This window comes from Amblyomma americanum, chromosome 9 (genome assembly GCF_052857255.1).
Source record: "Amblyomma americanum isolate KBUSLIRL-KWMA chromosome 9, ASM5285725v1, whole genome shotgun sequence".
Classification (NCBI taxonomy): domain Eukaryota; kingdom Metazoa; phylum Arthropoda; class Arachnida; order Ixodida; family Ixodidae; genus Amblyomma; species Amblyomma americanum.
In genome coordinates, this window is record NC_135505.1 from 97,221,286 (window position 1) to 97,233,796 (window position 12,511).

Sequence of the window (12,511 nt, forward strand, 5' to 3'; positions counted from 1 at the left end):
ACAAAGTGCGAGATTTCAAGAGCATGTTACTAGAATATGCACCGAAACAAATAATGATCGAATAGTGGAAAAATTAGGGGACTCTCAAGCTGCGCCTTCAAGAGTAAAACGCGATAGCGTGTTCGCGAATATAAAGCCTCGCTTAACTAAGCCATGAGAATGTACCTAGGTGCCCTAGGGGGAGCTAATCACAGCCAGATTCCACTCAGACCCAATCTTATTTGAGAAACCCGAGTTGGCAGCTCCTCCCGAATTGGCCTCGTTACGTGGCGTCGTGCCGCCCTACGAACAATCTGTGCCCGGCCATGTCAGCTCTGGCTACCGCGTGCCAGAGCCATGCCCGTGATTTTTCGCGCACAGCGCCGATGCCGGCTAAGCTGACAACGCCGACACCAGATTTTGTAGAGAACAGGGCCTTTACCTCTAGAGGGTTAAAACGGTATCCGCAGTCTGGTGCAATGATAAACAATGACAGTACTATTACGTGGAGACCGAAGAGCCGGAACGTTGAGAATGGGATTGAAATGTTCTTCGCAGGTGCGCCGAGACCATTATTATGGACGACGATGTAGAGAGGAATAAAGTGCTAACTTATGTGATGTTTTAAACGTGACGGCTACGATGCTTTTAAGTATGAGATTCGAGAGGAGGAAAAAAGTAAAAAAATTGAGTGGTGCCAAATGAGGGGATTAAACCTCAGCAAACTTCTTAATCTGAGCCCTCTAGTTCACATCTTGCCGCTAACACGTTTTTATTTCTTTGAATCGATTCCGCGTAACATGGTAACGTCGATTTCAAGCTTTTCTTATAATATTTCTTTGCCAATTGGACAGAATTACGAGAAATAACACATTTTTTATTACCACACTAATCTTAGGTCATACTTGTCTCTTATGCGCTGAAATAAGTAGAAGACTAGTTCTCATGTCCGCAGTGGCATCTTAGTCGAATGTATTTTTTCCGAGGTTGTAAAAATATGTAGTTCGAAAGCACTTTTGTTTTTTACTTATTTTGTTCTGCCTGCAGCGCACTTTCCTCTCAACTTAGTCATACACTCTGCAAGGCCTGTACGTGTCCTTACAGTTCAGCTTTACGATGGTTAAATGGGTGGCTGGGCCAAATTCAGTACTTCACTGCTTCTTCATTTCATGACGCCAGAATTGGCACAGTGGTCCGAGCCCTGCTGCTGTGGCGCATGTCGTTTTCTACCCGGTCCGGTGTTAGAAGAAACTTCGAAAGCTCAATTAAACTGCATTTCTACCTGAAATAACGCGTTACACAGCGACCGTTTATTGAAATAGACAATGAAACGATAATATGTTTTGCAGCCGCCGCCTTATATGAATGAGTCATATATGAGTGAGCAATAGAAGCACTTCTAGTAATTTCGTTTTCACAATATTAATCAAAAGAAAGGTTTAATTTTTCCATTCCTCGATGCTGTTTTCGCAAGGAACGAGTTCTTTAGATCGCCATCCAGCACCACAAAGAAACAGTCAAAAATAGCAAGTGATCTGGAACTCAACTTTTTCGATTGCATTTCGCAATGTTAGCATTGTTAGGCCAAATGCGAATTTAGTGTGCTTGCACTTTGGGTTTGACTTCGGTTTTCGTGTCGGTTCGAGGCGCAGCTTTAAAGTTAGCAGACATCATACAAAGGTGAGGCTTCTAACAAAGTGTGCAGGTTGCTATCTGAAAGAATCAAGCAGGCTTCATACAAATGCGAAATCGGAGTCGGTAGGAGGGGGCGACCTAGTGCTAACGCAATAAAAACCGCGCTTCCTCTAGCTTGACTGTAAGTGGAACTACGATAAAGCATAAATGTAGCCCCTTCAACGTATTTGCACCCTGGGTAGTGATCTGGTGCCACTTTTATCCTTCAAATATACAGTTAAATGCTCTTACCTCGGTACTATTAGAAACCGCGCGAACACTAAATTTTTGCCTGTGTGTACAGTCGCCAGTCAAATATATTAGCACAATGACGTCACCGGAGCGGGGGAATTCGCACCACACGACTGGCGCGGCGCCGTGCTTAACGAACACACCTGGCAGTTTTTTTATCGGCGTGTTCGTACCGCAGCGCCGAACGTTGTTATCTGCCGCTCCTGTAGCATGTTACTACTGCTAATCTTTTTTACTGGCGACTGTACCTGCGAGCAAAACGTTGCAAGAGGGCATGGATCCAATGACTTCCGAATGTCAAAGAACTTCAAAGGATATCAATAATGTCTGCTTTTATCTACGTGTAAAGACATATTGAATCCAAGAAAAATAACAGCGCTAACACAAGGAAGCACTGAGCAGCAAAATTTACAAGACAAGCGCTTGTGTCTGGCGAATCTTCTCTGTTCTGTGGATGCCTGTGTCAGGGTTGTCAGTTTTCATAAATTCAGAATGCACCAACTTTGCCAGAAACATGTTGTAATTAAAGACATATCTTGCTCGAAATGATATTAAACGTGGCGCAGAATATTGGGATAAGGAGGAACCAGTAGCGGACGCAGTGTGCCGCTTTGCTACGAGTACATGCCTCTCACCGCAGTGCCACTTTTGATCTAATAAAGTGAGGAAGCAAAGAACTACGCTTTGAGCCCTGGAGTCGGCAGACTTCTTCTCTAGCCAACGTAGCAGCATCTCGCGCAGCTTTTGCGCTAGTTGAACTTGTTTTATTTGTTTCCGTTAGGGCAGCAATATCACACCAGTGGTGCACAGATGCACTCATGGCGGGCACAGGGTTGGCAGCGCTGAAGTGGCAAACATTGACACTGCTGTGCTTTTAATTAAATTAGGTTTTCAATTCCAGCTATTCTTCTTAATCATTGTTTGGAGTCGCATATCGTATATCACGGATTTTTTATAGAAGCTCCTGAGTCAATTGACCTGCAGGCGTTAGCGATGTATTCATGGAAAAGGTTTTTGTCGTCGCCTACTCCAGGCATACCACAACGCAGTGCGTGCTGGCCTCTCAGCTCAGTGTTTCAGTATAAAGTTTCTTTCTTGGTTTCGCGGCTGAGGCGCTTTTCACAGTTCCAGGTCCGTCCTCGCTGTCGGGGCTGACTGTTATCACGAGAGAAAATAGCGCATTCCTTCGCTGGAACCCCCCTGTCGAGGTCAGATACGGAGGAATCGAAGTCACTTGGAACTGCGATGGTAACAAAACAGTGAATCACGTCACCAGGTTCCCAAATAGACCTTCGTATGACAACACCACGGAGGCAATAATAAGAGGTGAGCCTCTGGAACACTTACTTTTTCTTCCCCATCATTGAAGTGTATGTGCTTTTTAGTATGTTATGATTTAATTGTAATGGCACAAACCCAGGTTGTGAGGATGGTGTGGCACGCATTTATGAGCACGATGTAGTTAGAGAGTCGGTTGGTGACGCGCAGCGTTTACTTTCCCCAGACCGTAATGAGAAGCGTTTGTCGTCCAGCTAGTTGGAGCGAGACCACGCAAGAAACAGGCGTGCAGAGAAAACATAGGTAAAAGCGCCGTCTTTAGTCAGGCCGACATCTCGCCTGTATCATCCGTGACGACTGCTGTTCAATTGCCGAGAGCTGTAGCAATCCGTTGGCACTGGCTGTGAGGCAGCGAAGGCCATCTAGGCAGAGCGGAGCGCACGGCTGCGGATTGGCTGCGGTGAAGTGACGTCATGATTTCTACGTGACTAGGCAGAAGTGAGCGCTCGGTTTCGGCAGCGGCGGAAGCTGAGTGACGTCAGTGCTGTCACGTGGTTTCTCCTCGGTTCAAGGTTAAATTCGCGCACACGGCAAAGATGCTACGGAAGGAGGGGTAAAACTTCTGCTTTTAAAACAAGTGATCCAGTTTTCTGTACTAAGGGATCCAAAACATGATGCTTTTTTTTCTGCAATTAAAGAAAGTCACGAGGTGTGCAAAAATTTCTGGGGGCGGGGGCACTTAGTTGGCCTATAGTGCGGTGAGGTGAAACCCTTTAGCGCGGTGTTGATGCTTGTGTCACTGATGAGTGATTAAGATGATGATTATGTACACAATTGTTTGTGAATCTTAAATAATGGAGACACCGGAGGGCGCTTCGGAGGCATCCCTCTGAATCGACGCCTTTCCGCAAACACTCTCCTATGTCCTAGACAAGAACTACATATGCGTCGGCAGGAAGTAGCGTAGACTTTAACACGCTCTGCTGCAGAACGGAAGGATGGTGCTTCGAATTCCACGCGTACAAAGACACTGGAGACACTGGAGATTGTAGACTGTAGACACAGGAGATTGGAGACTGAAGACACTGGGGGGCGTTTCGGAGTAATCCGTCAGATTTGACACCTTTCCGCAAACAGTTTCCAGCGTCCTGTACAAGGAGAACTAGGTATGCGTCGTCGGGAAGTAACGTAGTCATTAGCACGCCCGGCTGCGGAACGGAAGGATGGCGGTTTGAATCTCCCCCTGCACAAAGATGCTGGAGACACTTTGGGTCGTTTGGGAGGCATCCGTCTGAATCGATACCTTTCCGCAAACACTCTCCAATGTCCTAGACAAGGAGAACTATATATGCGTCGGCAGGAAGTAGCGTAGTCGCTAGCACGTTTGGCTGCGCAACGAAAGGATGGTGGTTCAAATCAAACCATGCACAAAGATGCTGGAGGCACTTTAGGTCGTTTGGGAGGCATCCGTCCGAATCGACACATTTCCGCAAACACTCTCCAGCGTCCTAGACAAGGATACCTGCACATGTGTTGGCAGGAAGAAGCGTAGTCGCTAGCACGCTCAACTGCGGGACAGAACGATGGTGTATCGAATCCCACCGTGCACAAAGATTTTTTTCTTATTAAGCTGCTGGATGTAAAGGACGCCGACAGATCCATGGCCGCGAGTATGGGCCATTAAAGGCTTTCGCTTTAAAACTAATGTAGCCATGCACTCTGCCACACTGTAGCCGACCGAAATGCGCTATGAATGAACGAAGCGTAGCGGCTCACCGCGTCGAAGTCACCGGCCGACGCTGCTGTCAGCATTGCCTTCAAAGTTCGTGAGCACAATCATCCGTAACATGGAAAGTCACGGCGTGATTTGTGATATGTGATTAGCTGGTCATTGGGAGCCGATTCAGAGGGAGCTTTTATTTATTCATTGCGCAGACAAAAAAAAAAGAATGGAAAGCAGTGCAGTCGCGTAGTTGAGGTAGCCCTTGTTTTATTTATTTGTTTCCGTGTTTCGAAATGAGAGGCGGCCGCTTTATTAGTCAAGCTCAGATCGCAAAAATCTTTCTTTCAAAACATGGTAGGCAGCATGCAGTATCGATTGCGCACGGGCTCAGAAACATGAATTTTTTTTTCATATATCGCTCCATTTCTTTAATAGCCTGGACAAAAAAAAACACGCAGGATGCACATTTACAAGAACAAGAATTGGCTCGCTTATTTCTGAGCCCCCTCTGCAATTTAACGACTCGCACTTACCCCTAAATTAAGTATAATTCAGTTTAGATAATTGCCCAATGTAGCATTCTTGTGTTGCATTTGAGCTCTTCCGTGCTTTTTTAGGTAACTAGTGACCTTATATGTCTTGAGTTGTATCCGTGCAAAGCTCTTGGAAACTAGGCTGCAGTATCAAACAATAAATAAGCAAAAAATAAAATAGCCGCTTTGGAGCATTACACAGCCGAAAACGAGATGAGCCTGGTTTCACGTATGTATGAGCTCCTGCTTTTTTAAATCCTTCGGAAATACAATGAAACGCCATGTAAAGCAGTTTTATCAGTAAAAGTACAAACATATGGGGTAGAAAGGTGGAGGCTAACGGAGAGGCGTGAACTTAAGTGAAGGAACGAAACGAGGTGTGTAATAGAAAATGACAGCTGTAACTGTAAGAATAATAGAGTCCGCAGGGTGGGGTATTGAACACACGTGATTAAATAACATTCTACTCAAAATCAACAGCGATGGGCAAGACATGTAATACGAAAGGAAAATAACTGATTGCTACTAACGGAACCAACTGCAAGGGGGCGAGAGAAAGGCAGGTTGGCGCTATAGATTGGGAGGTTTCCTGGATTAGGCGGCCACTGTTGGCACAGCAGAAGGTTAATTGAAGATATAAGGAAGAGGCCTTTCTCCTGCAGTGGGCGTATTTAAGCTTATGATAATAGGTTATAATTTAACGCAAATAAGGATTTCGCTGACAAATCAGTGACTTGATAGCATGAAGGAATAACGAACAGAAAAATCAGCACACGCTGGTCGAAATGTTGAACTCTGCAGAGTGAGTACAGGTTCTCTGCACCCGTATTCCCGAGAGCACCAGTGGACGCACTAACGAACTCCATGCGCCTTTCCGTCAGACAATTGTTGGTGATCCTAGGTGAGCTAGAAGTGGAAAACTAATATGTGCGAATAGTGGCAGTTTAAACACCATTGATCAACTCGGGAGGATTGAAGAAACTGCAGTGACAATGCGCTTCACTTGTGGCGCACCAATATATCATTGTATTTGTCCCAGGGAAACCAGAAGCTCTGTGTCGTAGCCTATAACAGCTCGTTTCTTTGCATCAACCACTTGCATCGAGTGCTTTGCGAACGTCCGGCTTGAAATTACTTCACCGGGCATTACTACCCGAAAATGTTCCACTGTCTTTGCAGGTTTGCCCACCTATGTAGAACGTTGTGAGTTCTACGCCTCAACGTATATGGTCCGAAGCCAAAGGAGATATTACAGCTTACAAGTGCGAGCCACTCCGGAATAGCAGTGTACCTGCCTGCACACACCGGTGACACCACCGGCGTTAACTGCTCCCTCCGCATTTGTTAAGTTTTGAATTTTAATTTCAAATAAAGACATTTATGCTACTTGTAGTGTTTCTTTATTTGAAGCTGATTTCTAAAAGATTTTGTACATTCCGAGTGCGTTCTCGCTAATCGTGCAAGTTGCTGACACAAAACGTAATAAAAAAAACTGGAAAGTAGTGCTTCTTTTTGATTTTTCTAAAGCAGATTTTACCTCCACTTTACATAGTGCTTGCAGTGTTTCGAGATGATTTTTTCATCGGCATTAACTTAGGGTGTCCTATACGCTGCCTCGTCCGGAAGAAAAGATCTGGAATTCTATCAAGGAAAAACAATAATTCTTGAATAAAAAGGTAGCTCAAAAACGACGAACACATAAACAAGACAGCACTAACACGAATGCTGCTAACAGCTGATTTTATTTTCCGGAACAGTTAACAATGTATAGGCGTACACATCGCACGCGCACACGACGCTACGGGGGCGCCGGCCTTCTTGAGAGAAAAAAAAGAAAAAAGAAACCAGCAACAAATTTTATTGAAAAACAATAACACGCAAAAAGTCGATGAAGCAGCATAGTGATGCTTAAGAATCGGCGATCACTACACTAAGAAGAAGCAAGGTGCTCAGTGGGGTGCTTTCGACCAACTGTATTAACTCGTTTCCAACAAGTAGAAAATAATTTCAATCATTGCTAACAAAACCGAAACGAAGAAGTAATAACTGTTCAAATGCCCTTACGGCCACTCACATTCGTGATGAGGATTCCGTGCAATTTTTTTTAACTTTAAATGCTTGTTCCTCATTTCATTTTGTTTGATAAGCCATTCAGCCAATTTATTTTAAAATACATTGTCGAGTGTTTGACGGAATCCCGTCTAGCGAGGACGGAACATAGAAGCACAAAAGAGGAATACTCGCCAAAAAAGAATAAAAAGAAAAAACAATCAACGTTTCAGGACCCGTACGGGTCCTTGTTTACAATGTGAACAAGGAGCCCATTGTGAACAACGGACGCAACAACATTGTGAACAAGGGACGCCAGGAAAAGCCGTGGTCTCTAGTTATCCCACCACATAACTGTCGCCTGCGCCAGCTGCAGGCTCCTTTTAACCGCCAACTTCCGAATTTCACTCGCTTTTTTGATTTTGTGCTGCCCACAGTGAAATTTGTCTTTTCTTGGAACCCTCTTGGTTGCCTTACAGAACCGTCAGTCATGTTAGATATTTGTGCTAGCTTTCGCCGTGCTGCATGCAGTACATCTAAATGGCGGGTATGTTGGCATCGGTGCATACGGCCTGTACAGCGCAGCGCGGATATAGCGAGTCGGGGTGCATTGAACCCAAGGATCTCGAATTATTGGCTGTGTAGAACACGAAGAATATTTCCTTGAATATCTCGCGTAAATGTATAAGAAATTAGTAAAGTGTTTCGAAGAGTAATTGCCTGAGGGGTTGCTTATAAAGAAATGCGCACCGCATCCGTACTAGCGGCGCTTCTAATGGCGCTGCCGAAGATGTTGCAGAAAACAACTTTGTCTTAATCTGAATTACCTGCTACGCTATTTACAGTGCGCTGGTGACGTGATTAGAAATCTTACGAAAGTGGCAAGCTCCTAAAAGTCGTCCACCATGGTTCCGATCAGAAGCAGGCTAGGCTTATAGGAACGCCTTAAAATCGGTGTGCTGCGGGCACGTGGGCAGGTGGCTCGTTGCTGAATTAAACTCGGCACCAGGGAGGGTGCAATGTATTCTTGGTTCAAGGGGTCAAATATGGCCATCTATTGCAATTTTTCATATACTCAAGTACCGATATATCGAAGTATTTCTCAAGCCAACTCGAGTACGATATAGCCATGCTCGATTTCATGGAAGTGCCAGCAGTAAAATGCGATCAAGAAAAATCACATTGCCAATTCTTACTGAAACATAACGCACAGGAGCTTACCGCTAAACTCGCAAACTTTTCTCGCCACGAAGTTCTGCTCCAAGCGGCCCGCGAGTCTGCTTTTTGTTTCAGAAACCAATCTCCACTCGAATCGCTTCCCGACAAGAGGAAAAAATCGTGGATTTTGTTTTGAATTTCGAGGTAACACCGACGCCATTTTAAAGGCTCTTTGGGACCAGTTTGCTTGCACACATGGTGGACCTCGCCCTGGTTTCTCGCTTTGTGGATTTAATTCTGCCTGCAAACGACTTTTCACGAACGTGCATAAAATTTGAAAGCACGAAACCGTGTTCCTAAGTATCGGATAAGTGACGGAGTCAGTTCATTGAACTCGAAAATTCTGGAAAGGTATTGGTTTGCGAAGATAACCATGGCTAAGCTCCTGATGGTCGCGCCTGCCGCTGACACCGAGCACAGGTAATGGTGGTCAATCGCTCCCTCCAATGCTGTAGCTGTGGCTTGCCCCACAACGCTTATGGGGTGTGGGATAATTTCAAGTCGCCGCCTACAACCTGGGCATCGTTTTAGACCAGCCATGTGTCGAGCTGTAGAGCTCGTCGCACAGCCTATCTAATACAGAGAGCTCTCTATTTATCCGCCTTCGGTATTTTCTGCAGTCGGCTGTGCACATGTAGGTAACGGCGTCGTAATTCATAGCAGGAGCTGCGGGCTCGCAAAAGATATTTCAGTAGTCTGCTAACTTCAAGGTTCTTTGTGGAGGACTTTAAAATGCACGACTTGACAAAATACGAATGCAGTGGACAATGACATGATGGCTTACGGTCAACTTTTCGTCTTAATATCGTTCCCATGCGGCATTTACGCTTCCTCGTTCCTCGATGGAGGCGTGGTGGAGGAAGTCTTTTTCGAGGAGGAAATGCGGAGTGGTGATAATGAATTCAGAACCGTCCCTTGCGTGGAGATGTAGCGTCGAATTGAGACGAAGTGGAGAGCTAGTGAGTTCGGCGGCAATGTCTCGCTCCAGCCGAGATTATATACTTTATGTGGCAAACGCACAATAGCGTATAAGCGATTAAACATAACCTTTCGAGTTTAATCACGGACTACGCCAGCAGATGTACAACAGCAATGCCGGACACAGGCAAGCTTCCTCAAGAAACATGTGGTCCTTTTATGGCACGTCAGAGTATGAAGGGGGCAAACTCCTAAATTCAACTAGCCTCTCTTGGGAGAATAACAAGCGTAATATAACCCACTTCAAAACTTATGTAGTGAAGCGGGTTTTGCCAGCCGTTAAACATGGGAGAATCCTTAGAGCAGGAAAAAATATTTGTCATGGAAAGTCACCAGTAGGAGTTACCGGTATATCAGTAACGTATCAAGAGAGCGAAACCGGTGCATAATAAGACGAAAAGATGGCAATGTTCTAAGCAATTCTAATAAGATGAAAAAAGTTGCTCATGGTTAGAGAGTGTTTGCACAGCAGCAGAATTAATCATGCAATAATACAGTGGCCCCTAAAAAAAGGGAAGTTCCGAAATAACTAAAGAGGGGCTCATGACAGCTTTGTAGAAATGTAGGAGCAAAATTCGTATTGTATCAAGAAACAACGATCCGTTGGAGGACCGTATAAAATTTGCTCTAGGAAACCTTCAAATCTTACCTCTTAGCTTACGATCCTGTTAGCTTACTCTCCATTGCTTGTAGACATTTGCGAAAGTAATAAAAATTCAAGAGAAAGCAGCATTACACTTCAGTTATCGGCATAATAATAATAATAATAATATGTTTGGGGAAAGGAAATGGCGCAGTATCTGTCTCATATATCGTTGGACCCCTAAACCGCGCCGTAAGGGAAGGGATAAAGGAGGGAGTGAAAGAAAAAAGGAAGTGAGAGGTGTCGTAGTGGAGGGCTCCGGAATAATTTCGACCACCTGGGATCTTTAGCGTGCACTGACATCGCACAGCACACGGGCACGTTAGCGTTTTTCCTCCATAAAAACGCAGCCGCCGCGGTCGGGTTCGAACCCAGGAACTCCGGATCAGTAGCCGAGCGCTCTAACCACTGAGCCACCGCGGCGGGTTTCAGTTATCGCCAGGTAAAGTACGAATTTCGCAAAGTGAACTCATGGGTGTACCATATATATGCCATAAGTTTAGTGAAGCATGTCCAAATTACAAGTTTCTTATATATGGCTTCAGGGATTATGAAAAGCAGTTGGTTATTTTCAGAAGCATGGGTAATATGCGACAGGAAAACCTATACAGTGAATTTCAACAACATTAACGCGAAGCCCACCGGCCTAGGCCATTTAAGTACCTTGGTCTGCGAATCCACGCAGAATACTCTAGATTATAAATTCCAATCTGCGAATCAAAAGTGCGTCAGGCACGGTGACGAAATCTCTTTCCTGTTTTTAACTTTCATTCAAAGGATACATTCAGAGGGTTGCAATTGGTGGAGACACGTATGAGAGTCATTGGCTTATATAGGAGCGATATATTAGAGGACAGGATTTGACATGGCTGTTCCTGAAGCTTCCTGACGCCCGGGAATAGTGGTCCAGCTATCTATTTGAGGCAGCGCCCTCCTTTCCTGTGCGTCTCCGTCGCCGGCAGCGACAACAGACCGTGCGCGCTGGCTCTCACTCTGCCGATCAGAAAATGATGTTTCCATTTCTCCATAATGTAGGCTTAGGAATAAAATGCATTTTCCACCACGAAATCTCAGTGCGTCTGTAATACAAGAGTGCCTATTCTTTATTCTGTTCCTGCATGCATTAGCTGAACTTGTCTAGCGTGGAAGACGGTTGCGAGTACGTTTGAATCGCACGGTACAGATCTTTAGATTCCTTTGTTCCAGATAGGGTAATAGTTTTGCCGCGGGGACCGCAAAGCTTGTGGGAGAAATTTCTCAGCTAGGGCCCGTCTAACAGAAAGTTTCTGCCCTAACTTTTGATGTTCATTTGGCAACTTTATAAAGGCGAGAAATCAAGCACCTTATCGCCCACCCTTCCCCTCCTGATGGCGTGTTCTAAACCTTAAGCATCAGCGGCCTAAGATTAGACTAGCATACATTTGGTTATTCCAGTAAGGCAAAAGTCGTGACCTTGCGAGCCATCTGAAGGGCTGCCCCCCCCCCCCCCCAAAAAAAAAAAAGCACCACCTATGCTGCCTGCTGTGGAGCCAGGTAGTGGGGATATTGCAAAACTTCTATGCTGTTGAAAAGGGAGGGCGGTACTCCTACTCACCAAATAGTGAAAGGCACACAGCGCAAAGAAGATGACTAGAGCAAAATAAATATATATACCACCAACTTACCCATTTGGCTGTTGCGCTGAACCAGATAGAAATTTCAAGCACTGGTGATGCAACATTTACTTCACTTGGAGCTCCAGAATGAAGTAGAACTGCGTGGATATTTCACAGGCGTACTGACATTACCAGGCCGCAGGTGGCTGGACAAAGAAGCAACCATAAGCATTGTATATCACCCCGTACTCGCCTATGGGACCAGAAATGTGAAGCTTAGCGAAAAAGTTCCAGCTCAAGTTAAGGACGACGAAGGTGGCTATAGAAAGAAGAATGATAAATGTAACGTTAAGAGACCAGAAGCGGGCAGAGTGGGTGAAGAGAACGAACGCGTATTAATGGCATCCTAGTCGAAATCAAGAGGAAGAAATGGGCTTGCGCAGGGCATGTATTGCGAAGGCTAGATAACCACCGTTCTTTAAAGGTAACGGAGTGGGTTTCAAGAGAAAGTTAGCGTAGCAGGGGGCGGCAGAAGGTTAGGTGGGCGGATGAGATTAAGAAGTTTGCAGGGATACGGCGGCCGCAGCTC

At 45.3% G+C, this 12,511-nt stretch overlaps 1 protein-coding gene across 1 annotated transcript in view; it reads left to right on the plus strand.

Annotated features, from left to right (window-relative positions):
- LOC144103525 (uncharacterized) overlaps positions 1-6,739 on the plus strand; it is a 48,498-nt gene extending 41,759 nt beyond the window's left edge. Inside the window, exons 9-10 of the mRNA XM_077636223.1 lie at positions 3,031-3,231; positions 6,619-6,739. Of these exons, the coding sequence (XP_077492349.1) occupies positions 3,031-3,231; positions 6,619-6,722 (305 nt within the window). The 3' untranslated portion in view covers positions 6,723-6,739. The remainder of the gene's footprint in view (positions 1-3,030; positions 3,232-6,618) is intronic.
- The last annotated feature ends 5,772 nt before the right edge of the window (positions 6,740-12,511 follow it).